The following is a 17,561-nucleotide window of genomic DNA, read 5'->3' as shown; positions in this document are numbered from 1 at the left end:
ACGTTTACGTTACAGCAACGATCATCAATGTTTCAGTTCGTCGAACGACTTCCTAATTAGATGGGATACTTATTTCTGATTTCTCGGTATAGTATAAGGAATATATTGAGTTTTGCATATATTAATAAATATTTTGTACATATATAAATGTGTGCCCAACCCGTAGCCCGTGGACTGTATGCAACTCAAGAAGCAAACGCGGAGGGAATGAAATATCAATAGCTTACCAAATGATTCTATTTCAATGCCAAATATCATATTAATTTTATAATTTGTAATGAAATTGTATATGTAAAATATCAGACGAAATATATAGAACAATGTTAAACTAATTCTATATTGCTGTTTTTATAATAAAAAGAAATCATAAGTTAAAGAAGCTTAAATTACAAAAAATCATAAATTAATGAAGTTTCAGTTACATAAATGTGTTGACTATATATTTTACGTTTTATTTTGGTCATTAGTTATCATTAGTGTTGGATACATTTTGTATGGTTCAAAATACCTCATCTCTTTCCAATTTTACCTAGGCAAGCTCGAAACCACCACCTCTGAATTATAGTAATTAAATCGATACCAATATTATTAATGATATTCAATTCTATCTGATCCCAGAATACTTAGTAGAAGAAGTATCAATTATTGGCACTGATCCTCCGTCAATCGATACAAGTGTGAATCAGAATTTGTGAGTTATAATTTGTAAACTGTAGTATAACCTAAACCGATAAATTGAACAGACGCATCACTCATTCATTATTCATCAAGTATATTATTCATCAAGTATATCAAGTGGATATCAATATTTTTGATCCGTATTAAATCGATATCTATATTTTTGAGTACATATTGAGCATTCGTACATGTTTATGTATAAATATGGGAGAAGTATCGATACTTTTTAATGCCTTTATCTTTGATATGTACCGATACCAAATTGAAATTCAAAAACCGGTATCGGTCATGTAGATTTGGTATTAGTCATATCACCAGCTATGTAAACTATATGTATGTCATTACGGAAGTTCTCAGCCATTTTGTACAATCAGATTATTTACCACTTACGGTTGAGGATTTCTTCAAATGTACTCGCTGGGGTGAAGTGTACTCCGCTTGTATGATAATGAAGGAGAAGATAAAAAAATATGCCCAAATATTCTACAGACTCGTTTTTATTTTGCAGAAGAAAGGGCGATGATTGTACAAAAACTTTGACTTTTTAAAATTACTGAGCATCATGCGCGACTTGAAGAGTACAACGGTTTAACAAATAAAATCCTCGCTTTGCCAATCTGCTACGGTTGAATAACCACCCCTAGATAAGAATGGATAACATGTTTTCTCTGGTAAAGGTATAAAAATACCACCAAACTCTTCTAGTCCAGCGAAAGTAAAGAGAAAGTTACCTTGACTCGAGCGAATGGTCACCAGATGTGAAGTCCGCAAAGACCGATTCGCCCAAGCCCTTGCTGGGATACACTTAAATCTAGAAACTTCTTTACGAAAACTTTTGACCAAGCGGCAACAGCAACATCCGATTGCAAAGGGTTAATCCTACATAACTAAGCTTGAATTGGTGTTACTTTGTAATTAATTGTTGGAGTGAGATCGTGCCATGTTGTGTGAACTGTGTTCTACCTATATTCTGAGGTGAAGAACCATACAAAGATGAACGGCTTTGGAATCATATTAAATTCAGAGCACTTTGTAGTGTAATTGTTTATTCTGAATTGTGAACGTGTGTTGAATAAACGTATATATTTATGTGTATGCATATTAGTTCAAATATTGAATTCTTTCTTTGTTGAATACCTAACTTGTGTTAATTTTGTCTGACTACGTGCTTCATTAAATTCTCTTTCAACCTTCATCGCCTTTTGGCGTTTTCACTGTATATCTTGTGTCCTGTATTCCATTGCACCCTTAGTATGACACCTTCCTAGAAAAGAAACAGGTGCTTTTAGAATTAAAGGATTATTATCACATATACGTGTATATAAACTTACATACATGTGTATGTCACACGGCTTAACAAATCTGTTAACAAATTTGAAAAATTCAAATTTAGCAGCAAAAGCTATTTTTTTCAGTGTTTACGATATTTTTTGCGTTACTGAGACCTAAAAGTTCTGTGAATAACATGTAATAATTAGAAAGTCTAGAAAAAAGTTATATTTGTCACGTATGTCATGGTGGTACATGGGTAATGTTGGCACTAAATTAAAAATAACAAAAGTAGCTGTCTTTCCTTGTCATGTTCTAAACTCGTTAGGTTGAAACACATTTGTCTCATGGGCTATGAATTAAGAATACGTATATTTTTATATTTCCCTTACTCATTTCAATTAAATTAGCGTAATTTATGAGTAGTATTATTATATTTTAATGAAGAAATAGTAAAGTAGTAAAAACTGATGTTTGTGATCTTGGCGAATGTTAAATAACCTTTGTGATTCATAAATAGCCTTATTACAGTTACTGTGAAAAAAACAATTATTTCATTTAGAAGATCTTATTTATGCTTATTTATAATTAGATACAAGGGCTTTATAATTAGGTCAGGCTTCGTAATTAATATATTTACCCTAGTAAGGCGATTGAGAAACATAGACAAGAGTTTCATAAGTTGCGGCTATTCATGAACTTTAGTTTCTTTTAATGGGTCAGCAATTTATGATATATTTCAAATGGATTGGTTAATAGATTATTTTAGAACTGTCTCGACGGAATTGAAGTTTTATTGGCTAGATTTATTAAGTAAGTCCACAATAGAAGTAAAACTTTACATTCGTTCGTGATATATTTCGTACTGTACTGTGAGGAGTATATCATTTATTATTTTATATTCATAATACATTGTTTCAGTGAGTGAGATATATAGAATTTGACGTATAAAGTTAATTTGGATACAGCATATATTTTCTCCGATTAAAAACTTTGATTCCTAATTCTCATATCATCAAATCTCTTAAATCCTCAAATTCCACATTTTTTGAATTTGCAATTTTTCTAAATTCCGAAATTCCGAAAGTACCATATTTTCAAATTGTGAAATCTTCCTTAAATTTCCACTTCCTAAATTATCAAATTCATAAACTTCGAAATATTAAAATTTGCCATTTAATAACTAACGGTTGTTATTATGACGTAACAAACATAAATCATATAAAACATAGAAATTTTGAGAATAGATTTACGACGTGGTGAAAGAAAGTAACAGTTTTTGAAAACCTTCAATTTAGTATCCATGGCATCTGTATGAGAGCACTAGGTTGGTATGTGACAATTCTAGTTTTTAGCAAATTCATTTATTGATGCATTTATTGGTAGAGTTTTTGACTTCAGCGACACAGGCCACGTCATAAACCTCGAAGACCCAAAGGTCGAAGGGTAATTTAGGCCTAGAGAATAACGGTCCCAGGTCTCCAAGGAAGACGTCACGGATTCTTGGAAAAATCCAGAATTCCCTATATACCGCCGGCCTCCCCCATGTAGAAACCCCTCTTGCCCTTTTAAAAATGTACCACGCCAAGAGCGCAATGGAAGGGAGAGTAGAGGTTTTAAATGTGCCAAATATGCCAAAAAAGATCAGAAGTGAAACAGAAATGAAAGAGACGTCAATAAGCATTCAAACAGAACAAGTTAAACACCAAAATATTCATACAAATTTAGAATTCACTGTTACTGTAGTTTAATAAATAAGTGTTACGTTATTCATTCAGCAAAATCACTATCCATTTTTTTACATACAATATTCACCCGCCGTTAATTCAACGAGTGAAGCGGAGCATACCAGAAAGTTTCTTTCAACATTAAATTACTACCTTTAGTCTGTCAAAACAGTTGCTGTAGATCATTTTTTATACATTGTCATTTTCCCCATGGAAATCTACCATATTTGTCAACATACATATACCTACGTAGATGTAAATGCACGAATATAAATATATGGATACGAGCAATATTTCACCTCTATAATTATTGTATCAGTATAATACACTATACCTAATGAATGAAAATAAATTTTAAATCATTCAAGATAAATTTCTTCACATTTGTTACTTTCATTGTAACATGGAGGGCAGGTTTTAACATTAAAAGTTCATCCACATTTAAATCTAATAACACATTATTCGATTTTCTTCAGATATTTTGTTAAGTAATTTTCTCGTCAAATGGAATGGCAGCATTCACATGCACGACATTTCCACTTTGTTTTTTAATACACCTGTACCTCATGTGTGATTCTTCTGAAAGAAAAGGTGATGTAACAAGAAACAGTAGCGATATGGTTCTCAATTTTGTGAATGAATTTAGTCTGAGATCGTTGAACTTGATACGTGAGGTAAACCTCCTATATGTTATAAGATAATGAATTTTTTGACAGTCATGGGTGCGAGTCAGACGCCTGAGAATTCGATTATATCTTGTAATGAAGTATAATGGGAAGGATGAAGAAAAAGGAATATGAAAGTATACGGTTTTAGCAGGCGAATATCCGAAATGTAAAATAGTTGGAGTTCATTCGGAGGATACACTATTGCTTCAAAGTTTAGACACATTTGCGAAATTTTGTTTCTAATAATTTTGGTATACATATGTATACATGTTTTTATCCGATTTAATTTTTAATTTAAATTGGAAATACTTCAGTAATTATTATTTAACTTTTAAGCTCCAATATTTAACAAAATTATTTACTTCAATTATTTACAAAGTTACTTAAAATTAAATTAATATTTATGAATTAGCCAGATATGGGTGACATATTCAAAATCTTAAAACATGACATGTATGTAAACTTGAAAATTTTCAAATTCTCATATTTTTAATTTTCCAAATAGGAACTCAAATTATATAATGGATTCAATTTGGACCCAATTTTCAAATTGTTGAATTCTTAAATTTTCAAATGCACAAACTCCCAAGCTTTCGTATTTTTAGAAATTAATATTTCCAATTTCTAAATTTCTAAAATAAAAATTTTCCTCTTATTAAATACTCTACCTTCCCAAATTTCTAGTTTTCTAAATTTAAAAATTCTCGATTCTAAACACCTCAATTTCCAAAATTTCCAATTTTTAAGTTTCAAAATTATTTAATTTTTAAATCCCAAAATTTTCAAGATTCTAAGCTCTTAAAATTTGAAAACCCTAAATTCTCAAATTCCTGAGGTTTTCAGAATTCTAAATTATTAATCTACAAATTCTCAGTTTTCTAGACATCTAAATTTTCGCATTATGCATCTGTTAATTCTGCAGTTATCAAACCGTACTTTAAAAACTTAAGTTTTCAACAGTCCACATTTTACAACTCACAAATTATCAGCGACTAAACTTTTCTAATTTCCAAATATACTAATTCCAACAATTCTAAATTGCCGTGTTTGGAATCTTGTAATTTAAAAGCTTATAATTTCAAAATTTTAAAATTTCTAAATTTACAAATTTTTAGCTTGACTACTAATTTTTATTTCACTGTACCTTTATTATTTTATTTTACTTATACTCATATTCTTTTAAGATAAAAGTAAATATATACGATTTAACAAATGGAATTTATGTAAATTATTCAATATTAAGAAAAGTAATCACAATTTTTAATGGAAATTAATCAATATTCAATATTAGCGTTCTACTATACTTGAATTATGCAATATTAACCCCTTAATGCACATTTTTTTAATCAATTTAGGTACAAAAAAAAATCATTTATTTTTTTTGCAAATAATTATTATTTATGCTTATTTTAACTAATTTATGCAAAATAAATTTTTTTTATTAATATTTTAATTGTGTATGGTAAATTTTAAAACAAGGTACTACGCAGAGTCCCACCTCATACTCACTGCACCAATATCTTGTTTCTTTTCTGATTTTTTTGCCCGAGCTGTCTTTTTTTGAACAACATACTGCACAATTTCTATAAGGTACTGCCTTTTTTTCAGTTGAAGGAATAAAGTCAGGAAAATGTGACAGATACGGACTTAAAATATGTGGAAAATTATATTTCTATATTAACTGTGCCCCTATACTGAGCTGTAATATTTTGAGACATATAAAATTACAGTGACCGTGACGTTCACGGAGCTGCACAACTCTGCCGGTAAACGTTGCCCGTATATGTCACGGAGGTGTGCATTAAGCGGTTAAAGAAATTGCTTTCAGACTATAATTTGATGAGAGAAAGATGCACAAACATATTTATATAAATATAAACTTATCATTAAGTAATTTCAATTGCTTAAATGTTTTACAATATTCGATTAGATTCAAGTTTAAATGGTGCAGAAAGAGATTGTAGTTTTAAAATTCGCTATAGCTCATTGCGAATATTACTACCGGATATCTTTTCCTCATTGAAACCCTTTCATTGATTTCTTTGTTGCTTCTTTTTCGCGACGTTATTTTTCTTGCAACGATAACTTTCAAACGTTGCATAAGTATGTTACTATCGAATTTCCGTTCGTATATTGAGCAAATGGGTGCTCCAGTCCCGTTCAAGTAAAGTGGAAAAATATCGGTTCAAATTGCCTTTATGTCGAAGATTGTTCAATGTTACATATGTGATTTATTATAATCTGACTTTCTCCCATTGTTCAATCATCTTTCCACATTATCTGTCTGACAAATTTAATTTTCTTATAGTTTATTAAATGTTGGCACTGTAAACTTAATCATAAAAATAATTTTACATGATTGATTACTTTACTTGTAGGAGGAATAATTATGTTAATTATTTGAATAATTTTTATGGTATGATTTAACTAAAAATTGAATATTATTCCTATGTAACATATATTAAATTGATTGTTGTACAAAAATGATTCAGTTTTTTGAACATTGATATGGCACGAAAACAACAGAATTTGTTAGTTAAAATTCTGTAATTTATATGGCACTTGACAGTTTTGTTTTCTTTGTTATTAAATTTGTAATTATTGTATATATTTTTATTTTTATTAAATTTAGTTTATTATAATAAATTTCATAATTTGTAATTCTAAATAGCCCATTTTAAGACCAAGTTTTTAAATTTATATTCAATCTAATTATATCGTTTCTTCTTTTTCATTATTTCTAAACGTGTGGTCTAACTTCTCAAAAACTAAAGATTTCTTGTCTAAAATTTGTATTTTAAACAGTCAAATATTCGTTTTTTGTTAAAATTGGACATGTAGACTTGTACAGAAAATTCATATTTACATTTAATTTAACCAACATTTTTCTCCATAAAATCAAATATTCGACACAAAATATTTGAATTTGCATTTCACATAATTTCATTATTTTTTCTCACATTTATTTAGTTATTTGTTCGCTAAGTGTCATAACTTAGATGCTTAATAGTAAAACTACCAAAACGGTCAAATGATTATTTTATAAACTTCTTATTTCAAATTACAAAATTCGTTAAGATGGTTTTCTTGAAATTTATATTGATACTTATCAAGGTCAAGAATCAATACCTATATTAATTTATGTTGTATCGTCTGTTTACTTATTTAACTTTATTTTTTAGTTTCATACTATGTGCGCATTATTCGCTAGTACCTTTAGTGTTGAGTCTCTATATCTCTTAGCTCTTATATTCCACGAATCCTATATTCCGATGTTCATATATCTCTAAATCTTTATATTTCTAAACAGTCAGTATCCTCAAATCCCAGTATTTTTTGCCTTCTATAGTAAACATCCCTAGATTACTAAATTCTGATATCCCGAAATTTCTGTAGTGCGAAATATTTATATACAGGGTGTCTCACAGCTTGTGTAACTCCTGGAAAGAGGTAGTAGAGGATATGATTCTAAATAAGATTTCCCTTTGCAAAAATGGGGGTTGAAGCTTCGTTTTTGAATTATGAAGCAAAAACAAGGACCAATCAGAGCGCGGGGATTACGCATGCGCAGACGCGAGAGCGAGAGCTTCGAACCTAGCGACTGAGCGCGCGTAACCCTCGCGCTCTGATTGGTCTATGTTTTTCCTTAATAATTCAAAAACGACGCTTCAAACCCCATTTTTACAAAAGGAAAGTGAAACGCCCTGTATGCATAAACTGCTTTTCTATATCCCAAGTTTAACATAAAGAATGAATATGTACTACTGCCATAAAAATATAAGATGAAGTTTTCATTTAAACTTAGTGGCTACTATAAAATTATGAAATTATTTTTTGGTGGATTAGTAGTACTGTCATTGACATCTAAGCATAGTCTTATGACAAAAATGAAAAAGACTTGTTTCGAAGATTCGAAAAAACTTTGACATAAGTACATTGTGTCGGATGGGAAGTATTTTGAAGGCAATGAAATTAGTTTAGAAGAATAAATAAAGATTTGATATTTTGTAAACAGATTTACCTTACTTTTTTATCACAGTAGTATATTAATTTATGTTTCACCATTTATTTATTTTTTAATTTCAATTTTAACTTCAAAGTCAGCATGCATTACACGACGATAGGCTTGTTCACAAATTTTCTCAAGGAACGTGTATGTTTTCTTATTGTATATTTCTGTCCTTTTACATACTGGCACTGTTTTTATTTTATTATACTGATCAATACGTAACCAATTAAGGCTAACAATAAAATGAACTTCTTATGTTCCAGGTATGTACAATTCCAAGCGATAAACAGAGCGTAATCGTTGCAGTTAACGCGTGAGTAATTGGAAACCTTCTTAACATTCACTTTTCAAACAATTAATTTTCCTCGTTTCGAAATAGCCTTTTTCGATCTACCAATATCCCGACACATCTTAAATCTTACATACCTTTCTTAAATAACTGTCTGAATATGCAAATGTGTTTTTTCTTCGCTACGGAAAAGTGGTTTATTATTAAACAAATCTAACAGGTAATTAAAAATAACATAAAATTTAAATTACACTTGTTCTTTTTGGAAGTCACTGGATTCGAAAGTGGTCCAACTACTTTCAATCATTTACGAGAAGCTGTTTCTGAAGTTGACTGCTAATTCGCACGTCCGAAGAAACTAATTAGAAATTACGAATTCCGGATAGAACGTCAAGTTCAAATAGATTCTGCAGATTGAAAGAGAAGTTTGACGAATGCTTCGCAAATTATACAATTTTATTTGTCGTTTTTCAAATTGTTTAATTTTTATGAAAATTTATTCCAAGTCTTTACTATTTCATTTTTAATGATTTTAGTATACAGGGTGTTACCTGTAACGCTACTCACGATTTTTCACCCACTTGCAGCCACCTTACGAAAAAATGTTTAGGACAATATTAGTAGGGTATGAAGTGCACTATAGATATTAGTAAAGCAAATTTTTAAAACAGTTTGTTCTCTTGGCAAAGTCAAGGTCACCTTGGGTTTTTTAAATAGGAACATACATTTCTTTTTATTCATAGCTTTAGAGGACATCGAGACGAATTCAAAACATATATTACATGATATTTTTACTAACATATTACTCGATTTACAGAAGTGGAAATGTGAAGTAAAAGATTGGAATATTACGCGGTGGAAGACGATATACATTTTGAACATGTAATTAAAGTGTATTTTTCTTACATTCTAGTCGCGTGTTTACATACAGTAATCTCTTTGGAACCAAATAATACCAAAGTCAAAAGCTATTATAAGTACTTAACATTTCCACTTCTATGAATCGAGTAATGTGTTAATCAAAATATCATGTAATATATGTTTTAAATTCGTCTTGATGTCCTTTAAAGCTATGAATAAAAAAAAATGTATGTTCCTATTTAAAAAACCCAAGGTGACTTTGACTTTGCCAAGAGAACAAACTGTTTTAAAAATTTGCTTTACTAATATCTATTGTGCACTTCACACCCTGCAAATATTGTCCTAAACATTTTTTCGTAAGGTGGCTGCAAGTGGGAGAAAAATCGTGAGTAGCGTTACAGGTAACACTCTGTATAGGAGTCTCACTATATGACCCAGAATGAAGTAGTAATTGTAAAAATATTTTTGAAAATCTTCCTAGTTTGAAAATTTATCAACTTTTAAATCTGAAAATTCGAAACTGAAATTTCTAAATTAGGAAATTTAAGGTTTCTTAATTCTTTAATTTCAAGGATTACAAATTTGAAATTGTTTAATTGGTAAATTTTAGAGTCGGTGGTGTTGAAAATTGATAACTTTCTAAATTTAAACATTTGTACTTCTTAACTTTTATATTTTTAAATTACTAAATTTTTATATTGATTAATTAAAAAAATTAAATATCTGAATTCAAAAGTTTCTTAGCCCATTATATTAAAAAATTTGATATTTCGAAATTATAAAGATTGTAAATTTTCAAACTTAACGTTTCTTGTTTCTTAAATTGGAATATTTGTATATTCTCATAACTTCAAACTTGTAAACTAGACATTTTTTTATTTCTAAACATGATTAGATGATATTTTAAAATCTCTAAATTGGAAATTGATATATTTAAACATTTACATTAAACATCTGCCTTCGAAAATTTACAAATTCCTAACTTTAAAAATTCGGAATTTTCTTACGTTATGTTTGAAAATTTTTTAATTTGTAAATTAATTTCTAAATATTTAGATTCATTAATTTGTTAATTTAACATTTTTAAGGTTCCAAATACGTAATTTACTAATTCTTACACTTGAGAATTGTGGCTTTAACGTTTATGATTTCTTATGTTTAAAAGTTGGAAAATTTTAAATTTCTTTTTATTTGCATTTCTTTTCTGCACATGAATATTTGAAACTTTTAAGTTTCTAAGTTTGAAAGTTGATAATTTTGCAATTTTGAAAACTCATAGATTTCCTATTTCTAATATTTTTAATTTTGTAAATTAAAAAATAAAAATTTGTAGTTACGAAATTTCTTAATTCCTCACATTGAATATTTGCAAATTTGAGCCTTTTAATTTACTAAATTTGGACAATTGCACTGAAAATAAATAAATTGAAACTCAGAATGGAAAATTCAGAAGTTGGGAAATTTTGAAAATTTTGTAGTTTGTAAATTTTCTCATTCGATTATTTTTACCTTCCAGAATTTTAAAATGTGACATTACAAAAAATTTGCAAATTTCGAATTGAAAACTCTAATATTCCAAACTGGAAAGGTTGCACATTTATAGTCTCATAATTCTTCCCTTCGGAAATATATCGATTTCTAAATGACGAAGTTGATAAATTTAAAAGTACAAAAATTTGTAACAATGGACAATATAAAATTCTTCAAGCTCCTCGTTAATGAACGTACCGCGTGAAAAATATTACAGAATCTTTGCTAAAACTCAAACGAAACCGGGACGAACTGTATCCAAATCAAATTGAATTTCGTCTGAAAACGATGTCGCTCGTTGAGAACAAAAAGAAATAAGATAAAAAAAGGGAAGTTAAGAGATGCGCGTTCGTTTGAAACGTCGCTAGAGTGTTCGTTTCGCGGCTCTTTGAACCGCGCTAATGCACGGATAAGTAAATAAACGAACAAGCAAAAAGAAAAAGGAAAAAAGAAGGAAGAAACGGTTGAAGGGTACAACCCGTTTAATTAAAAGCGTGTAATTAATCGTAATTATGCTAGTAGTTCTCTTTTCGAGTCAGCCTGACACGTTTTGCAAGACGCGGCTCAATGGATAAACGAATCAACGCCAACAGCGAGAATAAAGATGATGAGCTACCGCTGGAAATGGCAACTGCACAAGACACTCGAGCCTGTTTGTTTCCAATGCTGAATGTTAACTTAATATTACGTGTTAAATTAATGAAGTTAAACGTTCCTATTCGACGATTTTTTGTCGACGTTTTCGCAACACGCGAGGCCACTCATTCGTGTATAATCTGTTGCAGAATTACAGGCATTTATTATGGCATATAGTTCAGAAGAAAATTTTAATGTACAGAATCAACTCATTGATTATGCTGGAATCCATATTTTAATTATTCGAATAATTTGAATATTCGGATATTCAAACGTTTTCGAATTTTCGAATATGATCAATTTTAGCTGTGTCGTATAGTTTTACGTATGTACTTATAATTTCAGTTCGGTTTCAAGTTTTCCTTACATTTGAGTATTCAAATTTTTTTTAGATCTCTAATTATTTAAATTTTCCAAATTTTAAAGTCGTGTAGGGTTATTACAAATATTTGAATACTTGAATTGCATAAATATTTAAAGTTGTGCAATATCTGTGGTGTTATAACGATAATTGGAACATTAAAATGTTTGAATGGCAGTAGAATTTGGATTTAAAATTCGAATACTTGAATACTCATATCTAACAAAGTTGTTATGAAAATTCGATCAATATTGACTGAAGCGAAACCAGCTCCAATGACCTTGACTTTTACATATGTTGCCGAAGTTAACATCCAAACCAAACTAACTTAACTCAACGTAACATGTCTTGAAAATCATGGTATTCATTCTGTGACATTGATTTTTCATTATATTATCAAACATGTTAAACTGAGTCAGATCAGAAGGGTATTCCTCAGATTACACAACCTGAAATTCAAGATGATTGAAATTTCTTCAGCCCGATTTATAAAATCAGTTGTTATACATACATCCCCCGGTAAAGTGCCCTCAAATACTAAATCATAACTAAAATCGTTAAGTTTTTCTATGTCAGATAACGTACAAATCTTGAGTTTTATATAAATTTTTATGATTAATTTTTGAATGAACAATAAATGACAATTATGTTAAAAGGAAAAGTTACTGGGGAACATGTCCCTAATAAAATATGTCAAGGTCATTGGTGTTGGATCTCTTTTTATTAATAATATCTATTGAAATATTCGAACACCAGCTGAATTGATATTTAAAATTTGACTCTTAAGACATTGTAATTATTCGAATAATCAGATTTATGTTGTGACAACATTTGCATTGTATCCTTCATTATCCAAAAGAAGGTATTGACTATGGACTTTCGATGAACACTATGCGTCACTATTGGCCCACGCAATATTCACCGTATTAAATTATTCATTATGTTCTAAGATGAACTTTTATACACATGGACTGTTACCATAATTCAATATACACAAAAAAGAAAGTTAAATAATCGCTTTTCCGTTGATTTAAAATGACTTGCATGTACAATTTCACGCGACGCAACGAGAATTACAAAGCAAAAATGTTCTGCATTGGCAATTCGTAGTAGTTCAGGTCGTAAATGTTTACACACTGTGATTTAATCATTATGCAACACGTTCGATCGAATTTTTCACATTTATTTTTTTCCTTGCGTCGTCAGTGTACATATTCATATTATCATACGCGAATTTCTGTTAAGCTGCATGTTTATTGAATCTTGTTTAAGCAACTCAATAATTGCAGCTGTATTTGCATTTTGCATATTGCTTTTTGTTCGGATCGGAACGATGATCGCGCTCGACGTTGTTGCAAATTTTATTTCTTCCTTGTTCCGATTAATTCACAAGCCAAATTTCACGTGGCCGGCCAATGCAATAAACGAGAAATGCATAAATTATTAGTCTGTTTATCTACACGAATGAATAATTATACGTGCATCGATAAATTTGTATCATAATTATAGGGAAAAAATGGACGAGCGATTAACTGCGCGTGCAAATATTTTTCATTTCCGAGTATCATTCATTTTTCTCATTTTACATTACATTTGTGGAATAATATTTTGAAATTTTAAAGATGCTTGAAATGCGAATAAAACATGCATTGTATGAATTTTATTTATTAATATGCCATTTAAATTTGCATTTTTTCCTGTGCATATTTATTTCTTAAAATTAAATGAGTGATAGTTTTAATCAAAGTAATTACTATTCGAATCGATAATGGTTTTAGGAAAATATTTTTAGTAATATATTTTGCAAAGACGCGCAAGAGACAAAAATATACTGCATGAATATTTTCCAAAAATTCAAAATTTCCAAGTTTAAAAATGTAGATGTTTTTATTATATACAAATTTAAAAATGTCCATATCTTCAAATTTATGTACATTCGAATTTGTAAATTTGGAATTCCAAAATCGTAAGTTTTCATATTTAGAAGTTTAATCGTTTTCATAATTTATAATTTGCAAGTTTTCAAGTGTAGACATTTTTTATCTTTTTAATTTTCATATTTGTTCACATTTTGTTGATTATGCTTCATATAATTTCTTCTTTCTTTTTGTGAGCAATGTGTATAGTCCGCAGAAGATACAAAACAATACGATATGCGAAAGATTTGAAAATAGCGGAAGATTTATTTGCCTGTTTTATTTAAATACATATTTATTTTCCAGAATGAAAATGGAATTTTTTCAGTTTTCTTTGTGAATGCCTTCATTGTTACATATTAGGCGCCATCTTTTTAAATTCCTCACCGTGAACTTTCTTTACGCCCATTATCATAATTTTAAGACATTTATATTTTTACATGTGCATTTAACTTAATATTTTGCCTTATTTGGCATTGACCTCGATACAGAGAAAGGTATTCTTATTTTTACTAATTCTAAGCTTTTAAAATCAGGTGTTCTAAATGCAGTTACATTACACAGATTTCACCAAAATTATTTATCCAACAACATAGCTGATGCATTGTTGAAACGAACAATGAATCAATAGTCTATAAATTGTTGAATTCTTATTTTATTATGTGATTAAAGAAATAATTCTTAGGAATATTAATCTTAATTTCTAAAAAGGAACAATTAATCTAATTAATCTGATTAATCACCTGGAATATTAAAGATATTAATGAAATTGTTATATAGTTATCTTCATCAAACCTTAACGTCAAACTGATGTGACGTGTTTACTTGCTATAAACGAGTTGAAATACTATTTTAATCCTAATACTGTATACATGTTTCACCTTCTGCACAATTCATTTAATTTCCTCACACGTATCCTACAGATTGCATGTTTCTTGTAAATTTTAGTATGCTATAAATACGTAAACATCAATCAATTTTATCACTTCTCGAAGGTTAGTTTCGTAAAAAGAAATCATATCTCTATTTTTAGCATTTAAAATCAGCTCTTCCATATCTGATACAGTTACCCTACTTACGAAAATACTTTTCAAACTTTGCCTACTTTACCTACATGTTGCTTATTTGAACAATTTTGTCGACGACGATAAATATGATTGGAGAAATGAACGATACGTAATAAATGGTTAGTACAAGTTACTACAGATTTGTGAATCAACAAAAGCAAATAACATTTAACCGGTAAAAGGTTTGGAAAGAAGTTTATTAGATTTCTTTTATCTGTTGTATTTTTTGTGAAATGTGACATGGAATATGTTTTCCATGGAATACAACATGCAGTGACGTTTGTATAATTCACAATATCGACGACAAATAAATAATCCCCGTGGCGTATCATAAATAGTTGCTAGCTGGTGATGCTTTTTTTCCCCTTCCCTCCCAGTTTCATTACGAATGGAAATTTTTCGCACTCTCGTGTTTCATCCGGGATATCCCTGCCGAAAAAATAGCAACGATAACGAACATATCAGCGGTCGTGAGCAGTAATTGTCGCCCCGCGAAACTGTTGCTCGAAAGCTTTTTTCGCGTACATGCTCTGCCATTTGCCGACTAATATTCCGTTTTTCGCACCAAGTCCCTCGTCATTATGACGTGTTTCGACTGTGTGTTACATTTTCAGAACTTCAAATCGTAAAATTTGATGAAACAATCCGCACAGAAGTCTTCTAGCTTCAATTTTCTCTGTTATAAAATAGAAAAATAAAAATTACTCTGTTTCTTTTGCTAGTTATTCCATACAATTTTATTTTTACAATTGTGGATTTCATTGTCTTCGTTTAATGAATTATTAGTCCCTGAAGTAGGCAGATATATTTCAAATTTTATTACACCTGTTATAATTTTATAAATTTAGATACTTTGTGAGATTCAAGCTCCAATTTCCTGCTAAGTAAGGGAAATATTGAATACAGTTAAGTAATATTTGTAAAGTTGAATGCTCCTACGTTTTCTGATGCCAACTTTGCTCTTCGTTTTCAATTTGGAATTCCATTACGAAAAGTGTGAGAAATTTAAAATTTATTTTACGACTTTCTTATGAAGATATATTTGTATACTCATTTTAATAACTTGAAGCAGGTATTTGATGGAGCTTTTCTATTTTGTATTTTCTTAGAATGTTCGTTTAAAATAGCTTGTATTCGAGCGGCGCCATTGACCCATGTTCGCGGAACAAGTTGAAGGTGTACCTCTGTCTAGGCACTATTTTTATCAGAGTTTCAGTATATTTCCGAAATCAAAGTTTCTCGAATTGCAAGTGTCGAGGATATATTATTAAGTATTCAGCGAGTGGAGACGAATTACTGAAAGCTGTTGCACGGAATTCGAAACTTTTCTCATGAAACAAGTTTGAGGCGTCGAACGGGGAAGATGAGGGATTTCGTCGTGGAATTTCTAGGATCTTTGATGTTTCCAGAGTTCCTAATTATCACCTTTTTCAGGTATCGTCAATCGTAATTCGAATCAGTAGACAAGATGTTTATAAAAATGTAGATATTCAGTAAAGTTAGTATTCACAAACGGTAACAAATGTTTGGTCCATAAGAATTTTAACATTATCAGATACGTATCGTTGTGGCCCTATTAAATCATATATTTAAGAGTTTACACACAGGAAATATTTAATCATTACATAAATAGTGTTTATTTGTAGTGTTAATAAATGAATATTTATTTAAATGAAGAAGATAAATAACTTGTACACTCCATCTTTTTTAAATTTATCTAATATATTATCACTTTTCTTCACTTTGTACATTCTATTGCCCACAACTGAAAGTGTTGTTACTATTCCACGTAGAAGATATACTTGGAATGATAAAAATATGACTTATAATACTATGCAATATTAACAAAAAGTATATATCTAATATGAAACATGTTCCACATTACGTATAGCCAATACATTCCATATTTCGACAAGTAAATAATAATTATCCGACCAAGAAAATAAATTTGATGACAAACACTTTAATAATAAATGTGCGCTTAAAACCATATACGCTTACTGAGTAATCGCGTGAAACTATTATTTTACAGTTTTCATTAACAAATGTGACTTTTGGATACTATGAAATATAATAGTGCTTTACATTTAATGATACACTTTCTTTTAGATGTATGTGCCATCGCGACATCATTGGCCCATTTGTTTTGATACTACCTTGAATGGATCTGGTGAGTTGTGTGTGATGGTGTTTTTTGTAAAGTTTACTGAATGAAAGTCTTTGATGTGGATATATTTATAGCTTTAATACGGACGTTATACTTAATTATTTCATATTAAAAATCATAGGGAATTGACATTTTCAATTTGTTGAGACGTGGGCAAAGTAGACATTGAATTTTGAAAGTCAACCTTTCGGGTATGCCCACTTCATACGCCAACGTTAATGACGGACGGAATCCTTACAATTCGGATGGTGGAAGGTGTTAATTAAGGTTAACTCGAATTACGCAACAAACAACTTATAATTTTATTAATAATTTAAATAACAAGTAAATCAGAATATTAATCTGTTGAAGACTAAATTCTAATGCAGAAGATCTGTATCGGT

General features: G+C 29.7%; 1 protein-coding gene across 5 annotated transcripts in view; it reads left to right on the top strand.

Moving 5' to 3' along the window:
- LOC105661769 (protein meiotic P26-like) overlaps positions 1–17,561 on the top strand; it is a 263,978-nt gene that overhangs the window by 133,108 nt on the left and 113,309 nt on the right. Inside the window, exon 6 of one of the 5 annotated variants that reach the window (XM_076539767.1) lies at positions 17,121–17,240. The exons of 3 other annotated variants lie outside the window; for them this stretch is intronic. In XM_076539767.1, coding sequence (XP_076395882.1) covers positions 17,121–17,225 — 105 coding nt within the window. In that variant the 3' untranslated portion in view covers positions 17,226–17,240. Of the gene's footprint in view, positions 1–8,614; positions 8,773–17,120; positions 17,241–17,561 lie in introns of those variants that run through there. One more of the 5 variants, XM_076539771.1, reaches the window with a different exon arrangement.

This window comes from Megachile rotundata, chromosome 14 (genome assembly GCF_050947335.1).
Source record: "Megachile rotundata isolate GNS110a chromosome 14, iyMegRotu1, whole genome shotgun sequence".
Taxonomy (NCBI): Eukaryota; Metazoa; Arthropoda; class Insecta; order Hymenoptera; family Megachilidae; genus Megachile; species Megachile rotundata.
This window is presented reverse-complemented; position numbering and strand designations above follow the sequence as displayed.